This window comes from Triticum aestivum, chromosome 3B, assembly GCF_018294505.1.
Source record: "Triticum aestivum cultivar Chinese Spring chromosome 3B, IWGSC CS RefSeq v2.1, whole genome shotgun sequence".
NCBI lineage: Eukaryota > Viridiplantae > Streptophyta > Magnoliopsida > Poales > Poaceae > Triticum > Triticum aestivum.
The window spans coordinates 365,409,876-365,429,462 of NC_057801.1; the positions used below are offsets into that span (position 1 = coordinate 365,409,876).

At 43.2% G+C, this 19,587-nt stretch overlaps 1 protein-coding gene across 8 annotated transcripts in view; it reads right to left on the bottom strand.

Moving 5' to 3' along the window:
- Positions 1-12,581: 12,581 nt before the first annotated feature.
- LOC123069919 (protein FAM91A1) overlaps positions 12,582-19,587 on the bottom strand; it is a 42,513-nt gene continuing 35,507 nt past the window's right edge. For 7 of the 8 annotated variants that reach the window (XM_044492900.1, XM_044492894.1, XM_044492895.1 and 4 more), the window contains 5 exons: positions 19,425-19,578; positions 15,592-15,652; positions 15,112-15,476; positions 13,309-14,848; positions 12,582-13,071 (listed from right to left, as the gene is read on the bottom strand). In XM_044492900.1, coding sequence (XP_044348835.1) covers positions 12,825-13,071; positions 13,309-14,848; positions 15,112-15,476; positions 15,592-15,652; positions 19,425-19,578 — 2,367 coding nt within the window. In that variant the 3' untranslated portion in view covers positions 12,582-12,824. The remainder of the gene's footprint in view (positions 13,072-13,308; positions 14,849-15,111; positions 15,477-15,591; positions 15,653-19,424; positions 19,579-19,587) is intronic. The other variant, XM_044492902.1, reaches the window with a different exon arrangement.

A 19,587-nucleotide genomic window follows, 5' to 3' on the forward strand; every position in this document is an offset into this window, starting at 1 on the left:
ATTTCAGTTGTTTGATCACATGACGCATTCATGACAGTAACACGATTCTCTAAAATAGGTGGTGTGCTCAAATCAACAGGTAACTCAACACATGATGCATTCATTTTAACTAGGCATGCATCATTCTCATGTGAAGTTATATCATCAATACCTTTACTGTTACCCTGTCGCAAAGACGTAGCTGATATAGGTACAAACGATGATAATGTACCATACACTTGAGATGATGTTGCGCTCACAATCTGAGGTGTGGATGCTCTAGTAGGTGCAACGGTGGAGGAACCAACCGGTGGTGGTGAGCATGAACTGGAATAGTAGTTGTTGTAGTCACCCAATGCATCCTCATGTATCTATCTCTCAAAGGTACAAGCGCGAACATACATACCAGTAATGCAGTGAGGACTATACTGAAATCTTGCGCAAATATCATGGTTCAAACCACCAAAAAATCTATTCATTGTATCATCCTCAGATTCTTCTATGTCACAATGATGCATATAAGATTGAACTCTTGGTATTAAACATGAACAGTGTTACTGCCTTGTTTTAATTGTTCCAATTTGCAAAGAAATTCACGGCGAAGGTAAGGAGGAAAAAATGTTGTCTCCTTACAGCTTTTAAATCTTTTCAAGTTGTGGGTTGGTTATCAATGTTTTTCTTATGATGCACACTCCACCAAACAGAAACAAAACCAGTAAATGCTCTAGTGGCAGCTCATACTCTCTCAATTTCAGGAAAATCATGGTGACTAAAAACTTGTTCTACTTCAAGCTCCCAAGCTAGATAAATAGCAGGATTAAATCTATCCTCAAATGACGGTTAAGAGCTAACCTGACCATGTGCTTGTGTATGTTGTCCCACCTCTCGTGATGGTGAAGATGTGTTCGTCGTCCAAGAATTCTTTCTTCGGAACCTGGCATGATTAGTGGAAACAAGAAACAAAATTCGAGAAAAATGTTCCTATGATATACTAGGATGTGGTGCTAAAGTGCTCACAGTAAAGCAAATATCAATATGTTACAAGTTCTTACCATGAAGCACATGGTGACGAGCAACCACCGGTGTCAAATAACTCCGAAGATTGAGTAAAGCGATTGCCAGGGGAACATACATATACACGGTGTAGAAATATATGGAGCTTGGAAGGCTTAAATATATGGTAGCAAAAGATTAGCAATAATCAATTCAGAGATGCAGTATTGAATAAATGCTCAACGATGGTACTATGTTGGTCCTAGGCTAGACCAGACTAGAGACACGAGCATAAAACACTAATGGGGTCACGTCGTAGCACAACTAGCAGAAACAAAGGATATGAAGTAGACTTCGGGGGAGGCAAAAAGTCTTATTTAGAAGCTGATTTGGAAGTCAAAATAATGAACTAGCTTCATGAACTATTCAAATGGGGCTCGTCGATAGCTTGAATTTGAGTACTTGTGGGGCCAAAAGCGGACTTAGTATGAGAAAGATATGCATGTTTTACTGAACACTGCGCAAAACAGATTTCAATCCAAATTAAGGTACGAGATTGAGTTTAGATAGATCTTTTTCTTCTCTTTTTTTCTCTCACTTTTTTCTTACTTTTCTCTCTTTTTATCTCTGACTTTTTTTAACTTTTTTTCTTCGTCTTTTTTTCTCTCTCTTTCCAAAATAAACTAGATAAGATGCAGATTGAATCAAGCGAAAATGCGAACGACCTCAACTATGATTATGACAATGAATGATGGGTAGTATGTGGTGGAAATTGATAGATGTGGTGGTGGACAGCGGAAGGGATAATGATGTAGCGGCGGCGTGAGTAATGTGAACAGAACTCGAAACTCTAAAGGAACTAGACACTAAGACCAGCAACTCGACACGACGGTGCAACTGATAATTCAGTCATGCAAACAATGAAAAGAAAAATTGCACAGGCTCAGACTGGCTTGGACAAAGGATGAACAGATCTAACGTTTTTTTGTGGCTTTTTCTTGGACAATAGATAAGAAAATAAATCTAATCTAGGTATAACTTGAAATTCTCACCGAGCAACCTCAAAACTGATACCACTTGATAGAGGCGAGGGTCCCGATCTTTTGATGAGATGATAACTATCGATTTGGTGGAGCCGACTTTGACGGTCCGACTACAAACATTCACAACCTTGTGCCTTAGCAATCGCTAAACCAATCTCCTGAGGTTACTGATGATGCTGGAAGCACGATCAGCCTGACCACAAACGTCTATTCCTGCATGCAATCGAAGAACAAGCAAGAATATGATAATGCAATCTGAATATTGCGAATATAAATAAAGTACTGATAAAGGTGGGGATCCGAAAGTGGTCTTGGTCTAGTCGTTGGACATAGACGAAGTACATGAAGTTGCAATGGCTAACTTTTAACTAAACAAATCCCAAGGAAAAAGCTACTAGATGGATCTACTCATATAGGAGCAAGGGGTAGCGGCCAAGGAGGTGGGAGGATGTCCCAAGGCAGCCTAAAACTAATCCTAGGTCATACAAGGCCCATGGGCCCAAGTGGAGGTGATGCAACACCTTTGGACTTGTAGTTTGACTCGGATTCTACTGCAGCATTAGATTGTTTCGTCAATATCTCAACACTCCGGACGAATTTGAAGGTGAATCCAATTGGGTTGGAAAGAGCACAAAATATAATTTCCAACAAAAAAAGAATCACCCAATTCCGAGTTCAGACAAAAGAAATCTTGGCGTTTCAAGTCAGGTATGTATGTGCAGTCTGAATCTGAGTCTAGAACGTGAGAAACTTGGACTCTTATCTTCTCTTGGCCCGAAAGTGACGTGAGAGGACTTTTTGAACAGCACCTAAACTTCTCTTTTTCCCTTCTCTACATATGTGGATTGTACAAATGTCCCATACACCTGCAATTAGACATGGCACAAAAGTCTTTGGAGTATTTTTGTCCTGGATAACATAAATAAACTATTGCATAGTTTGCATTAGAAATCACCTCATAAATATGCATGTATGGAATATTTTTGGTTGTATCCAAGGTAGTCATGTCCTCATCATGAACTCTATGTGTGTTGTCTAATTTAACGGCCAAGGCAACATGATCTCAAGACCTACACAGGTAACACATATTGTTTAGGAAATCTATGACCTCTGACATGACAGGTGGAGATATCTATGAGGATCGAAGATAGCATGAGATAACGATGATCAGTTGAACTTAATGCTTGGTTCCGGTCTAAGGACCTTAATTGTGGACACAACCACTCTATGGCAATGGAGAAGCAGGAACAGAGAATGAAATGTAATCCCTAGAGGAGGATTTTCATTATTTTAGGGAGAACCACCTAATAACTCTTATATCAACTACTGTGAATACGATACAAGTAACTGGTATTACTATCACGCTGGCACACTTTATAAACTATTACCATAAGTTGAAATCTCTCCGGACCTAATCTCTTCATTGCAGGAAACACAAACCACAGATTTAATTCATATTATTTTCTTTTATTAGCTCTTTTAGTTGTTACTAGAATCCTCTTTGTATTTTTCAAACTGGTTTATTCGTGATCTTGGACATTAACGATATTTGCAGAAGCTCCAGCGGTTACTTCACTTAACAACTGTGACACCTTGTGTGTCACAAAAATGCTATCGACAAATACTCTCCTCCACTCTTCATTGAGACGATTACTCATTGGGATACTTCTACGAAAGTCCTACACCATCCTATTTGGCTTCCAGGCATCAAAGCATTTTCTGGCGCCATTGCCGGGGAGCTAAGCACAGAGTATTAGTTTCGTAACTATTTTTGCATGTGTTGTTATTGTACATGCTTCCTGTAACTCATAGGGGATCTACTTGTTCGCGGAAATCATACTTACCAGATGATATCGCTCGTTTTCCTCAAGAGCATCAAGCTTCATTAATGGAAAAATACAAAAATAGTGAAATGGTTGAGTTTAACACTTTGTTTGCAGAAATGTCAATTACTCCAAAGCCCAAGAATACTATCAAGGATCATTGCGCTCTAGTGTTTGTTTCTAGATCTCCTATAGTATACCCTACTAATTATGCTAAAGAGTATTCGATTGACTATGATTTTATTGCAGAAGTTAGAAAGCACGCCTTTGCACGAACTGGAGAAGAAGACCCTCAAGCACATCTAATGTTCTTTGTTACCTTATGTGGAACTTTTAAATTGAAAGATGTATCATGAGAATTCGTATTATTAAGGCTCTTCAGGTATTCTTTGAAGGATGATGCAAAAAATGGTATAATCAATTACCCCAAGGGAGTATAACCAGTTGGCTTATGTCTGCTGAAAAGTTTATGGCTAAGTTCCTTCCAAGTTCAAAAATCACTAAATTGAGACAGAACCTTACCTCATTAGTCCAAGAAGATGATGAATCATTGAGTAAACCTTTGGAGAGATACTGTAGATTTCTAAGCCTATGTCCTAACCATAGTTATGATACATATGGTATACTTCATATGTTTTATCACGGAATTACAATGAATCAAAATCTATTCTTGATTTGAGTGTCGGAGGACAATTCATGTCATTAACCCTAGAAGAAGGAAAGGAACATATTGAGAAGATTGCAATTGCACGGGAGCAATGGAATATCGAGGAGCCAATTAAGCCCCAAGGAAAATTTTATCACAATGAGGATATGGAAGAATTTAATAAGGTTACTCAAGAGAAAGGTAAGTGTTGAACAAGTTATTAATGAAAAAGTGGATATACTCAATATTTGTCGCTAGGAGGATTAACTTCGGGAGGCGATGAACAAATTTAAGTTCCATCAAGACAACTCCAGTAGGGGTTTTCGAAGATGTATCTATCACAATGAAAAGGTGATAACCTACCTTTCCTGAGAAGTAGAAGGACTGAGTCAAGTGGTCAAAAAAACCTCGATAAACACTCTAGCACGATAAAAACTCGATGCTCTCAAATCTCTGAAACACAATCTTTGATTCTTGCCCAACTAGATAAAGAGAATCATGTTTCTACTAATGAAATTTTGAATCGTAGTGGTAAAAGAACGCAGGACCGTAAAAGCCCCGAGTGGTATGAGAAGGAGCAAGAACAGAGAAGAAGGGGAAGTCAAAGCCAAACTCAAGAGAATAGGGAACTCCTCTTTGGTGAGAAAGGACCAGAAGAACAGGTCCACGAAGATGCTCAGGGAGATGAAGCGAAAGCCAAAAAATAGGTTGACCCTGATGTTGAAACAATTGATGGTAACAATGATGAAGAAGAAGAAACCCCGGAAACAGCATGGGTTGAAAAATCGAGGGTGGAAGACCTCCTGATCCCTCCAAAGAAAGAAGTAATTAGGCAACGAGAGGTAAAGAGAAAGAAAAAGGTAAGATGAAGAAACTCTTCCTTACCCTAAGGCTATTAGGCCACCTTCAAATACTGCACTTTATTCCTCCTTTTTACAAGCAATAGCTGATCTCAAAATGTCAATGCATGTGACTGATATGTTAAAGATTCCTACCTTATCCAAATTAATGCATGATGTTGTTAACAATAAAAGGAGTTTGAATTTGAAGGGACATGTGACTATAATAATAGAGTATCCTTTTGAGAACAAGATGCCGGGAAAATTAGGAGACTCGGGTATACCCACAATATCTTACTCAATCGGTAATCTTGATATGAACAATGCTCTTTGTGATGTAGGGGTAGGTGTTAGCGTGATGCCACTGACACTTTATCATAAGTTGAATCTAGCTAATTGTCTGCAGTATAACTTTGTAGATGGTGGATAAATCCACAAAGAAGCCAGTGGGGGTAGCTGAGAATGTTCCACTAAGATTAGATGGGAATGTTATACCAACTGACTTTGTTATTCTTGACATGCCTGAAGATGAAAAATTATCAATTATTCTTGGTAGGCCATTTTTTAATACCGCAGGTGCCGCGTTGGATTGCTTCGAAGGGAAAGTAACCTTCAGAATGTGTGAAGAAGAAATTGCGAAGTACTTGTCAAAGAAACCAGTAGCAAACGAGAAGTATGTTCCTCCACCTAAGTGAATAGGTACCATAAGCAAGGAGAACCTTAGGCCACTAGAGACTTAACGTGATAATAAGGTACAAGGTTGAGCTCAGCAACCAAAAGATCGGGGCTTGTCCTAGTTGTTTTGCTTTAATTACTAATATGATGAAAATCTCTAGGAAGAATTGTTTTTGAATTTATGTTGTAGGAGAAATAGAAAGGAGAAGGGAGGAAACAAAGGAGAAGGAAAAGAACTGAGAAGAAGAGTAAATAGAATGAAAGACGACGTATTAAGAGAGCGCGTGCACTCGCATGGGCCGTCGCATAAGGGAACCCTAGAAATGTCAAATAGGTTCAGCATGAACAATGGTGTATCATACGACCGCCAGCGCTTGTACGAGCGGTCGCATGGGATTCTCGCCGAAAATGCAGAAAAAAGATAGAAGAGATGACGACGTATCGAATGGGGGAGAACGCTAGTATGGGCGATCGTTTGAGCCCTCAACCGAGCTCATCTAAAAGAGCGGAAGAAAAGACGGACTATTAAATGAGTGACATCGCTCGTTTGGAACCTTGTGCCGCGCGTCTTCAAAGTTCAGAATGAAAGAGGGCGTTCCATACAGACGCCCATGCCCGTATGAGCGTCCGTCCTAGGTACGCAAACCCTAGATTGGTCGAATGTAACGTGAGACAATGTTCCATACAGACACTACTGCCCGTATGAGCACTTGTTTCACCCGAAATTTCATATATGGAGGCCGATGGTGCAGCGGGATCTTCTTCTTCCTACCCCTAGCGCCCAAGCCTCACATCTCTCTCTCTCTTTCTATCTATCTATCTATCTATCTATCTATCTCTCTCTCTCTCTCTCTCTCTCTCTCTAAAACCCTAACAAAAACCTCTCAAATCTTCTGTTTCTTCGCGGATTTCATTCATTTGATCCGTGCACCTTCGTCCTCGATAAGTTTCTCATCCTATCCATTGTTCATTTGCAAATTTTGATGGTGATTTCGTTCATATTCATAGTCTAGCTGAGATGCAAATATTTTTGAATTTTCCATTCGGTTATCATGTTAGGATTCAAAGTAATAGGTTAGAATCAATCATATGTAGTATTAGAACTCAGTCCCCATGTAAAACTAATATTTTTTGTTGTTTTTTTCTGTAGGAAATGATCAAATCGGCGATCTCCGCGGGGAAGAGGGTTGTGAGATCGTTGTCCAAGCGTGCCTGGAACAAAGGGGACGAACTATGTGCTGCTGCCAACAAGGACTACCTACGGGTGAATGGCCGGGGGATGACCCCCACGAAATGGAAATGTGACGCGTTCTTGGAGTCTCAAGGGCTCCACAATGACTTTGTGTGGCTCGCGAACAACGTTGGGATGGGAATTTTTAGCAACTTCCATTTGAAAGATCGAGAAGAGGGGTCTAGAGAGGGTGATTAGACCCTTAACAAGTAAAAGTAGTAGTAATTACAATTCTTCAGGTTAAGGTTGAGTTTAGCACATGTTAAAGGGCACACAATACATTTTACACAAGCATGGCATGAGTATAGGTAGCGGAAAGAGTAAAGCATGCAAGTGCAAGAATGTAAAAGGGATGGGGATTGGAATGAGCAAACACAATGGAGAAGCGGCGATTTTTGGCGTGGTTCCGGTAGGTGGTGCTATCGTACGTCCATGTTGATGGAGACTTCAACCCACGGTGGGTAACGGTTGCGCGAGGCCACGAAAGGCTCCACCCACGAAGGGTCCACGAAGAAGCAACCTTCTCTATTCCACCATGGCTTCCGTCCACGTAGGACTAGCCTCACTCGGGTAGATCTTCATGAAGTAGGCAATCTCGTTCCCTTACAAACTTCTGGATTCAACTCCACATCATGTCGGAGGCTCCCAAACGACACCTAACCAATCTAGGAGACACCACTCTCAAAAAGTTAATACATGGTATGTAGATGATGAACTCCTTGCTCTTGTGCTTCAAATGATAGCCTTCCCAACTTCCCCGACTTTCTTGCGGAGATCCATGCCTCCCCCCTCGCTACCGTCATATTAGATGGTTGTGCGTTGGGGTCCTTGCTTGGACGCTTTGGACCATCCGCAACAAGCTTGTTATTCAGAAAGTTCCTCTTCAATATGCGACTGACGCGGTCTTTAAAATGTGTGTCTACTTGCAGCTCTGGCGGCCGCTTAGCCGCCCCAGGATCGAGACGCCATCAACACCCTCCTCGCCGACCTTCGCTCGATGGCCTTCCACATGGCGCCCACGCTACCGCCCCCTCCTCCGGGGCCCGATTAGACCTGCTGCGTGGGTTGTTGTATGTGTGTGTGTGTTGCTTTGTTTCCAGGGCTTGTTGAGTTGTGCCCTTAGCACTAACCCTATTTGCTACCGTGTGTACTTGTGAGACTTGTGTGTGTGTGTGTGTGTGTGAGTGTGTGTGTGTGTGTGTGTGTGTGAACCTTGTTGGATGTTTGGCTCGGGCGGTTTGCTTTATAATATAAAGCGGGGCAAAAGCCTTTTTCGATAAATGATAGTCTCCCTAACACTCAACTCCCTCTAACAGATTTGGCTATGGTGGAAGAAGGATTTGAGTAGAAAGCAACTTGAGGAAGGCTAGAAATCAAAATTCACATGGTACGAATGGAATCTCTTGATCTCAACACATGAGCAGGTGGTTCTCTCTCAGAAAATGAATGGTGGAAGTGTAGTCATGTTCTGATTGTTCTCTTACTAAGTAAGAGGGGTGGAGGGGTATATATAGCCTCCACATGAAATGCAACCGTTACACGCATTTGACCCAACTCGTTGGCACCGATCAGAAACCTTCGTGGCACCGACCTGTGTAAAAGATGTGAACGTTGGAGGTCCTAGTGGGACCGAATGGAAACATCTCGGAGCGACCGATGTGCAATGGTAGGGCAAAACCTTGCTTCGATGGCACCGATAGCATCATCTCGTAAGACCGAAATAAAGCAATAAGGTAACAGAAGGTTGGCAAGCCATCTTAGTGATTGCGAAACTCAGTAAGACAGAAATAATTGCAACAGATGACAGAGAGTTGGCAAGGCCATCTCGGTGGGACCGAGATCCATATCGTTGGATCCGATTTGTTAAAGTTTGGCTATGGCAGTGTCCAGATGAACTCGGTGGGTCTGGGTAGGTAAGAATCGATGGGATCGAGTTGGCTTTTAGGGTTTTGGACATATTTGGATAGAGAAAGTGGTTGTTGGTTTTTGAGCAATATCACTAAGCACTTGAGCAACCAGATCATCATCAAAACCTCATCCGCTTTTAATAGTATTGGCTTTCCTATGGACTCGATGTGATCTTGAATCACTTAACCAAAAATGTAGAGTCTTGAGCTTTTGCCAATCCATGTCCTTAGCATTTTGAATGGTTCCACATCCTCTTGTCCTTGCCATGCCACCATTGGACTTGTATGAAATATTCTAGGTAAAACTATTAGTCCAACAAGGAATACGTTGACACTAATTGCCAAAACCACCAAGGGAGCAAATGTGCTTTTAATCTCCCCCTTTTTGGTAATTGATGACAACATACATCAAAGCTTCAAGTGAGAACGTAATGAGTGGTTCATCCAAGCTTTGAAGGAACATGTAACATGCATAAGCTCCCCCTATAAGTGTGCAACCATGTTTATGATAGGAGTTGAAGACATGTGAATGCACAACATGATAGAATGAGTAATGAGTTACATGTATCTTGGCTATATGCATCAGGGCAACAATGAGGAGAGATGTACCTTCATCCTTATCATTCCCTCTTGCAAACAATATGTGCAGCAAATAAGAGATCATCATGTACATGAGCGAGATGCATATACTTACCTTGTGGTCCTTGAACTAATTCTTGAAGAAATGATCTTGAGAAAACAATGTTAGACAACACAAGGCAATTTCAACAAGAGAGAAGCCACAAGATCCACAAGAGTACCAAAACTGGGATGACATGTGTTGGATAAGTACCACTAGGTGCGTGCTCCTTTAGATATAGACACGTCCCCAAAAATATTGCAATAGACTTCCAAGGATTTTTCTCCCCCAAGGTTGAACTTCCTCTCCCCCCGTTCTAGAGGATAATGGGAGTAGGTAGGGTGAGATAAATCAGAGCAAACTAACTCAGAACAAAGATAAACTGACAACATATCTCTCCCCTCTTAGAGGCATGTAAATTCTCTCCTCTTATGATAATGCATCTCTCTCTTCCTTTCTTAAAAGATATTCAAGGATAAGCTTTGATGTGCATCTCTCTCCCCCTTTGACATCAATTTCAAAGAAGGGTGAGCTTCAAGGTTGAGAGTCAAGTGAGTATAGTCCTCAAGAAGCACAACTAGGCATAGTGTAGCTTTGGTTGCAGACAGAGGAAAAAAATCATTGAGTGTAGCATGAAGGAAAGAATAAGTAGATTTGGCAAAACATTCTCCCAGCGGTGAAATCGGTGACTCCGAGATTGAGGAATCATAGATAGAGCGCATCGGTGGAACATAATTCGTCCTTTTTGGTGGAATCGATGAACTACGTGCAGGGTTTAATTGCACTTCGGTATGGCCGATGGGTTCAGATCAGAGAGAACGAGTTCAACACAGAAGGAAAATTTTGTTAACCCAGCTCACTTGCAAGAGTTCTCACAAAGATTTTCAGGAAATTCGAATAGGATTTGCAATGAATTTACGAGAGTCTAACTAAAAACACAAGAAAATAAAGAGAAGAAATCTAGATGAAGTGTACTTTTTATGATTTAAAAGGAGAAGGCACTCTAGCAAAAGAAAGGCAAAAGAAGTGCAACTAAGGAAAGGAAACACCAGAGAACTTCATCTAGGGGGGGGGGGGGGGTCGGCGACTAAGTCACCTATGTTAGAGTATATTGACTTGGGAGTTAAGTGAGATCATTTGATCATAGGTCATACTCATCGTTAAGCTCAAATGGGGTTACCATTTTTTATTTAAGTGTTTCAATGTATTCATATCTTGTTGAGTGGCTTTAACCATGACTTAGAGCAAAGCTCTAAGATGTGATGACATACCTTGGGCTTGTTGTCGAACTTGATCACGTAGTTGAACTTGTAGTGGGTCCTCATATAAATAAAGTTGGGAGCATCTCTTATCTATTTGAAGCTCATCTTTCTACGTGGGTTAGTCTTGCAAAGAACAACATCTTATTTATCCAATTTTGGCAAGAGTGAAATTCATCATAAAAAGATGTCAAAGGATATATTATGTGTGTTTTTGTTCCTCAAACACAACAACCAAAGTAAAAAACAGCCACCATAAAGAAACTTGGATTATCAAGCTTACCACCGAAGAATGTACTTTTCACATCCATTGAGAGAATATCAGGGTCGAGGAGTTATTTGGGAATATTTGTGCGCCCAAGGGTGTTCAAGCTTGATGGTGTCCTATGAATAAGGCTATCTTTGATAAGAATAACTCCTCGACTAAGATATCATGCAAAAAAAATATTCTTAAGCGGTATCTTATCTTCTAGATCTTTTTATTATTATCAACCGGCACACCTAATTGGACCAACGCTCTATACATTGAATCTACCGAGAATTTACCACTCGCATTTAGATTCCATCGAAATGCATCGCGGCCTTGTGATAAATGTACCACGGCGAGGCGATTTATCAAATCGTTCCACGATGCAAATCTGAGGCCTATTAAATCACGTCTGAATGTCGCATTCGGCGGAAAGGATTCCAGAACCACCATGGTGATAGTATGACCCTTATGACGAACAATATTATAGAGCTAGATATTGTTCCCGGAGTGTGGCATTACCTAGCGACTTGTCCTACCAAAATCTAATTTCAGAGCCATCTTTTTAATAAAGAATGATCCATAGAGAAAGAAATATTTCTTCGTAGCCATTAGACCAGCCCGCCAATACACCAACCCAAAAGTACGAGTCCTCATGCTTCCAATATACTTGAAACACTGCCTTTGAGCCAACATATTTTCTCATTAGGAAGGTTTGTCATCCACCATATTTCATCAGCAGCTTAAATAACCACTTACCAAGAAAGGAAGTATTCTTAATCGTCACAAATACCCAACCCCCCTTGGTCTTTGGGAGGAAAATTCCCAATACTAGCACAAAAAAAGAGCAAAAGGCTTGAAAACGTCGGAAATCCGTTGGTGCTCCAAGGAGCGCGCTCCTGCACGCGAAAAATATATTTTAATGTGTGAAAACATTTCAAATAAAAATTTGACGCATACATCTCGATATTATATGTGTGCATGTCAAGTTTCAGAGAAAACCGGCACTTTTTGTGGCTTGTGCAAAAAAGACAAAAGGATGTCTTGCGAAAATATTTTTTAACACCGGATTTTGTCTTTTTCACACGGATTTTGTCTTCTTCACACGCAACACATAAGTTGTCGGTTTTCCGCGAAACGGCTTTGTGAGCATGTTCAGTATCAAGATGTACGCGCCAAGTTTTGTTTGGAATTTTTTGACATTTCAAAATATGTTTAAAACACATTTTAAAAACCAGGAGCACGCGCTCCCATGTGCCAAAATGCCACTCTCTTGAAAACGTCTACTTACAAATTATGCAAACGGAAGGACTCGACAAATGCAATCTCCGAGCAATGTCTGGTCTGGTCATTCATGTGAAATACAGCAGTTCACCACATGCTCACATGGCACATCAAACGGCACCGAACCCTTTGTACAACAAAATATTCCCTCAAGAGTCCTCGAGTCTCAAGATTAATGAAATAAGCCTTTCGAGAAGCATTAGTTGCAACAGTTTCAGTTCTGATTTACCAGCATAGACGGAGATATTGGAGCAAAAGCGAGATGACCACATGGACGCATCATATGAGGGTTGATGAAACTGTTGATGCCTCAGCTATCAACCAGAGAGGTTGGCGTGCTTGAAGACAAGCACCAATATCGAAGGGGTGTAATTCAACTCCGTCAAAGATAAGGTTTAGTCCTGGCAAGGTTACATCCTTGCTGTGTGCATCTTCTTGATCTGGCTTTCCTTCATGGGTGGATGACTGTTCGTCAGAGATGTGTTTGGTGGTAACCTCGTCCTGCTCCGGAGAGAGTGAATATGACCTTTTGAGGTTCACAACATTAGTCACAAATAAATAAACATGAGAAGAATATGAAACATATGACATGAAACCATAAATTCACAAATACTTCCCCCATTCACAAATATAAGATGATTTGGATATTTCAATATGGACTACATACGGACAATGAGCGAACAAACACACTAAAACGTGTCTGTATACATCCAATTCACAAAAAAGTTAGAACTCTTATAGTATTTGTGAACAGAGGGAGTACCTGACAGTCCTCCCATCAAAGCCCACAACTTCTGTGCCGCATCTCTGTCGGACAGCAAGTTTTAGCCTCTCGTGTTCACTTGGGGTTCTTGTGTTGGTTGGTGCTGAAGGATCATTTGTTGGATCCCATCTGCTACTAATACTATTGATTAAAGTGCGAGGTAGATCCCTCGAGCTTCCCCTCTTGTTATATAACTTAGCTACTGGTCCAGTTGCTTGATATTCACTACAAAGTTCTCTGAGACGCCTCCTTACATTTTGCATCACATCATAATGTTCAGTGAGATCATCTTTCTGAAGTATACGAGACGCAACCACCCTTTCACAAATCTTCTCACATAAGTTTGGATTGAACAAGGGAATTCCAAACTCCAAACTCAAGGGCACCCACTGGTAACTTGCATTTTCTGGGTGAAACTTATCTGATTCAACAAGATTGTTAAGTCTTAATAGACGAAGGTAGCCAAGCGTGGTCAACTGGAATTTACTGGATAGGTCTTTCAGTACTGAGGTCAAATTAAAGACCTGTTCCTTTGGCAAATTCGCTTGAGCTACCACAGATGCAATTGAATGATCATCATTCTTCAGGGGTAAAGGGATATCCGCTGTGACAAGGTTTCCTGATGCGTTAAGATCATCTATTCTAAGCGGTTGCACTAACACAGCAGATTGCTTCAACATCGAGTTCAAGCAATGTAAGAGTAGATTGCCCTTGACCAAATTCCCTTCAAACTTCCCTCCTAGTCCACCAACCATAGAGCCATCCCAAGACCATATCAATGCTTTTTCACAACCAGCTAATGGTTCAGGAAGCAATCTGAAGCGTTGTCCTTTCAAGAAAACAGCAGATAGTGGTCCAGAATGGCCTGCAGTATACAATACTAGCTTCATCCAAGGTGTCATCGCACAATAAGAGGGTGGACCAAAATGAATCGTGCCTGAAGGACCAGGAAGAACTGATGAAGAAGGAAGAGGTACCATTGACACAATAATGTCATAGTCACGGAGAAATAGCCGTTCTAGTGTTGCTGGAGCAAGTGAAGCAAGGCTCTCACATCGGAGGACATCAACAGTGTACTTCCTTTTTATCATCAACGCATTGGTGCCAGTTGAGTCATTCTGAGCCTCAATTCTAACCATGTTTTCCCCACGTTCTGGTAAACCCATTGACACTGATGATATATTCGCATCTTTATTATCTAAAACATCAGTAGAGCAGTTATCCTGGGGCACTTCACCAAGGCCATCCTCATCTCTGTCCTCCATGTTTGCATTGGCCAGATGGGCTGTAACATTTTCATGCAATAAATTTGTTGGAGTCTTTGTTTCACCATCTTTATCAGTACTATCATCGGTAGAAACTCCACCGGACTTTAAACACTCGAGGGACCACCGCAGACTGAATGCATGATTAGCAAACTCCTCTAGCACACCCTCAAATTTCTTTCCTTCTAAACTAGCCAGATCACTGCATAGTTCCGCAATGCAAGAATCACCTAATTTTCCAGCTTCATACAGCGTGACAGCATGAGATTTTAGACCTGCAGTAGGTCAATTAAGGTGCTTAGTAGTGTGCTTATTTAGGCAATGCACTAGGTATTAAACTATTAATAAGTACTACAGACGTCATGTAGATCAGCGATGTACAGGAGAAGAAGGGATCACTATATTTCTATATATTATATAAATATACAGAAGTAAAATCTTAAACATGAAACAGGAAGGTGTCCCAAGAATTGGTGTTCAAGAGATTTCAGCTCCAAATCTCACAGGTTCTGCATTACAAATAAAGATAGTATCTAACCTGGGGACAATGAACCCATCATCAAGTATGAAGTAACATTGGCATCAACAACAAAACCTACATGAGCTGTCCCAGATATTCTCCTGGGTCCATTAGTATCGATGCTAAGCAACTGTTGATTGGACTTTTCTGAGTTGATACTTGCATTTGAACCTTCATCATCATCACTAAGAATGTTACTGAGAGATGGAGGTTCAACTTCGTCTTTAAATACAGAGTCACCATCCACAAGTTTTACAGCCCAGCCCAGTCGGCAAGCAAATGATGCCGCTGCCTGCAGCTGATAAAGGTCAGCTTGTAAAGTTGCAGCCAATTCAGCAACAGTAGCATTAGCACTTGACACAACAAATACAGCATAAAGTAGCCTGCAATCAAGAAAATCAGGTAATGGATTTTATCACAATACAACAATGCAAGTGAAATATATATTTGAATAAGAAATGAAGGTCATCATCACACAGAAGGATTGCTAGCACTTACTCTTCGATTGGGTCTTCATAGGATTGATCCTTGTTAGAAACAAAGCCTTCAAGCCTAGAAACTGAACAAAAAGAAACAATATAGTAACCTGAATACATGTTTTCTTAGCACAAATCGCAACGCGTGCTTATTACTTCAATCAAAGGAACAACATTACACGGCCAATTTACCAATTCTTATTACGAAGTAAGAAAATGACTAAGAGATTTTGATATGATGATCAGCAGCATTAAATTGACACAATTACATTAAATGGCATTTCTTTTCAAACAATGCTCTTTGGTTTCATATCCATAAGAATGACTAGTTTTATATGTTGTCTTTTCTAACAATACTAACATGGTGAGCTACACATAGATTGGAAAGCCGAGATCTTGTTTTTAAGATAGCTTTGTTCGCCATCCTGGCATGCAATTTCGCATACTCCCTCTATCCATCTATATAGGGCCTAATGCGTTTTTCAAGACTAACTTTGACCACATGTTAGAGCAATAATATATGACCTGCAAGTTACACAAAGCATACCGTCAAATTCGTACGTGAAAGGAGCTTCTAATGATATAATTTTCACATTATACAACTCATATACTATTAATCTTATCAATACTCAAATGCAATCTCGAAAAACACATTAGGCCCTATATATATGGATGGAGGGAGTAGAAAGCAAAAGAATGTGATCCATGGCAAGGGGTCTCGGGCCATGCGACCATGGCAGAGGCATTCTTCGATCACTTCCTCTCACTTCTTGGCTCAGCTTCCTTGGTTCCCACTCGAAAGACTGGACATTCGAGGGGAAAGCTGACATGATGGCGGGTGTCGGAGTACGACGATCCCTTTGCAGTTCGGCTAGGGTTATCGACAACGCACAGAGGGCAAATCCAACAGTTCACACGCGGGGAATTGTCAGGTTCAGGCCGCCATGGAGGCATGAAACCCTACTCCTATGTTTGGGTGGTTTGACTTGGGGCTCGTGCTCATGGATCACGACCTCAAGGTTGCGATTTGGAACGTGCGTGGCCTTAATACACGCGCTCGGCGCACCACTATCCGCTCGTTGATCATGTCTAGTGGCGCCACCATTGCCTGTCTTCAAGAAACGAAAATGGCTTTGATTTGCTCGTCGGTTGTCCTTGAGGCGCTCGGCTCTGATTTTGACGAGTTCGTGTATCTGCCGGCGATCGGAACCTGCGGGGGCATTCTGCTGGCTTGGAAAAGCAGGGAGGTGACAATCACCAACCCTGAGCTCACCGCCAACACGCTGTCCGCCAAGGTGGCCACCCCCTCGAGCCAGCACACGCCATGGTGGATCACGGTTGTTTATGGACCCCAATCGGACGCCGACAAGATTGCCTTCCTCCAGGAGCTTCGCGACCTGCACATTGCGTGTCCGGGCCCATGGATGCTCTGTGGTGACTTCAACCTCATTTACCGGGACGAGGACAAGAACAATGGGAACGTAGACAGGCGCATGATGGGGCGGTTTCGGCGTTTCCTCAACGACATGGCGCTCAAGGAGGTGTATCTCAGTGGCCGCCGATACACTTGATCCAGCGAGCGGTCACCCCCAACGCTGGTGCACCTGGATAGAGTATTGTGCACGGTGGACTGGGAGGAGCGGCACAGCGATTGCCACCTCCGATGCCTTGCCTCTGTCGTGTCGGACCACAGCCCCCTCCTCTTGGACTGCTCCCCAATCCCGCCCGATCGTCGCCGCTTCCACTTCGAGGACTATTGGGCTCGGTTGCCAGGATTCCAGGAGGTAGTTGCAGCGGCTTGGCACTCCGTCGGCTCCGCTGACCCATTCGAGAGACTCATGCTTCGCCTGCAAGCCACGGCACGTAAGCTGACCGGCTGGAGCGCTCGCACTGTTGGCAACGTGCGCCACAAGATGGCCCTCTCCCGCGAGCTGCTGCTCCGCTTCGACGCCGCGCAGGAGAGCCGGCCTCTCTCCGCGCATGAGGATTGGCTTCGTCGCCAAATCAAAACCTCCTACATGGGCCTGGCATCGCTCGAGCGTACCATGGCACGTCAGCGAGCGCGTATTGCCTCCCTCCAGGACGGGGATGCAAATACTTCCTTTTTCCACCGCCAGTGCTCTTACCGTCGCCAGAAGAACAGGATCCACAGCCTGGCTGTGGACGGACAGGTCCTCACCGGCCACGACGACATGGCTGCGGCCACTTTCGCGCACTTCGACGAGCTCCTGGGCACCGCTACGCATCGCGAGTGCACGCTAAACCTCGCGCAACTCATCGAGCCCGCTGACGACCTGCTCGAGCTCGATGCGCCCTTCACCGACGACGAAATCTAGAATGCCGTCAAGCGGCTGCCGGCGCGGAAAGCCCCGGGGCCGGACGGATTCACCGCTGAGTTTCTCCGCGCCTGCTGGCCCATCGTCAAGGACGACTTCGCCGCCGTCTTTCAGCAGCTCTATGACATGCGCGGCCGCGGATTCTCCCGTCTCAACGAGGCACTCCTATAGCTGCTGCCAAAGCACGCCGATGCGCGCGGACTGCACGACTACAGGCCGATCAGCCTCATTCACGTGGTGGCCAAGATCTTCGCCAAGGTGTTGTCGCTTCGCCTCACGCCAAAGCTTGACTCGCTCGTCAACAACAACCAGAACGCCTTCATCTCCGGCCGCAGCTTGCACGACAATTTTGTCCTTGTTCGGCAGTCCGCACGCCTGCTGCACCAGCTCGGGGCGCCGCGCATCCTCCTCAAGCTTGACCTTGCTCGCGCCTTCGACTCGCTTTCATGGCCATTTCTCTTCGAGGTGCTGCGACAGTACGGCTTCGGGGACAGATTCTTGGAATGGCTCGCGATCTTACTGTCTTCTGCTAGCACAAAGGTGCTGCTCAACGGGAACCCTGGCCCCCCAATTTGGCATCGCCAGGGCCTGCGCCAGGGCGACCCCGTCTCACCTCAGCTGTTCGTCCTCGCCGTGGACATTCTTGGGCGCCTCTTCAAGCGTGCTGCGGACATGGGAGTCTTGCGCAGACTGCATCCCACAAGATCCGTCCCGCCAATCTCGCTGTATGCGGACGACGTCACCCTGTTCTGCCATCCCCACTCCGACGACATGGAAGCGGTCAAGGCCATCCTGCACCTGTTCGGCCGGGCCTCTGGACTGCATGTTAACTACGCCAAGAGTGCTGCCACACTCATTCGCTGTGAGGCCGACGAGGCTGCTCCCGCCGTCCAGCTCCTGGGTTGCCCGATCGTCGAGTTCCCCCTCACCTACCTGGGCATCCCCCTCACCATCCGACGACCTACTGCCGCGCAGCTGCTACCCCTCGTCGACAGGGTGGCCAGGAGCCTCCCCTCTTGGAAGGCGTGGCTGATGAACCGAGCGGAGAAAATATATTATGCAGAAAACCCCTTATAGAACGGAGAAAATACAACGGGTACACGGCTAAATATATATAACTCTAACATTTTTCAGTACTTTTCTAAAAGTACGACCGATGTATTAAATGCTGAACCTGTCAAAGCAAAAAAACTATTCACTCGCATGTTTATACAACCTATATGTTTGGTTTCTACCAAAGATAAGAAATTTTAGGACAAATCATTTACGTCATAACTTGATCAAAAAGGGAAAAGGTTATCCAAATCATTTATTGGCAGTCACGAGACAAGATATTACATGCCCACGAAACAAAGAGAAAACATGAATGCGGGATTTAGATACAAGACAGCATGAGCAACAACGCCAATCAATTAGAGTAATTTTAATATGAACAAACTAAACAAAGCACTAGACAATTTTAACCTAAGCATTACATGGGTGTCTTATCCTCAAAAAATATTCCATGAACTCTATATACCTTTGAAGCGGTCATCAGTGTAAACAGGCACATCAAAGTACACTAACCCTCTTTTATAGAGGTCATCTATAATCTTCATATCAAAAAGAACATATGAATTGGCTTCCTCTTTGCAGATTTTGTCTATGGTTGCTGTTTCTTCTTCTGAAAGTTTCTACAGTAG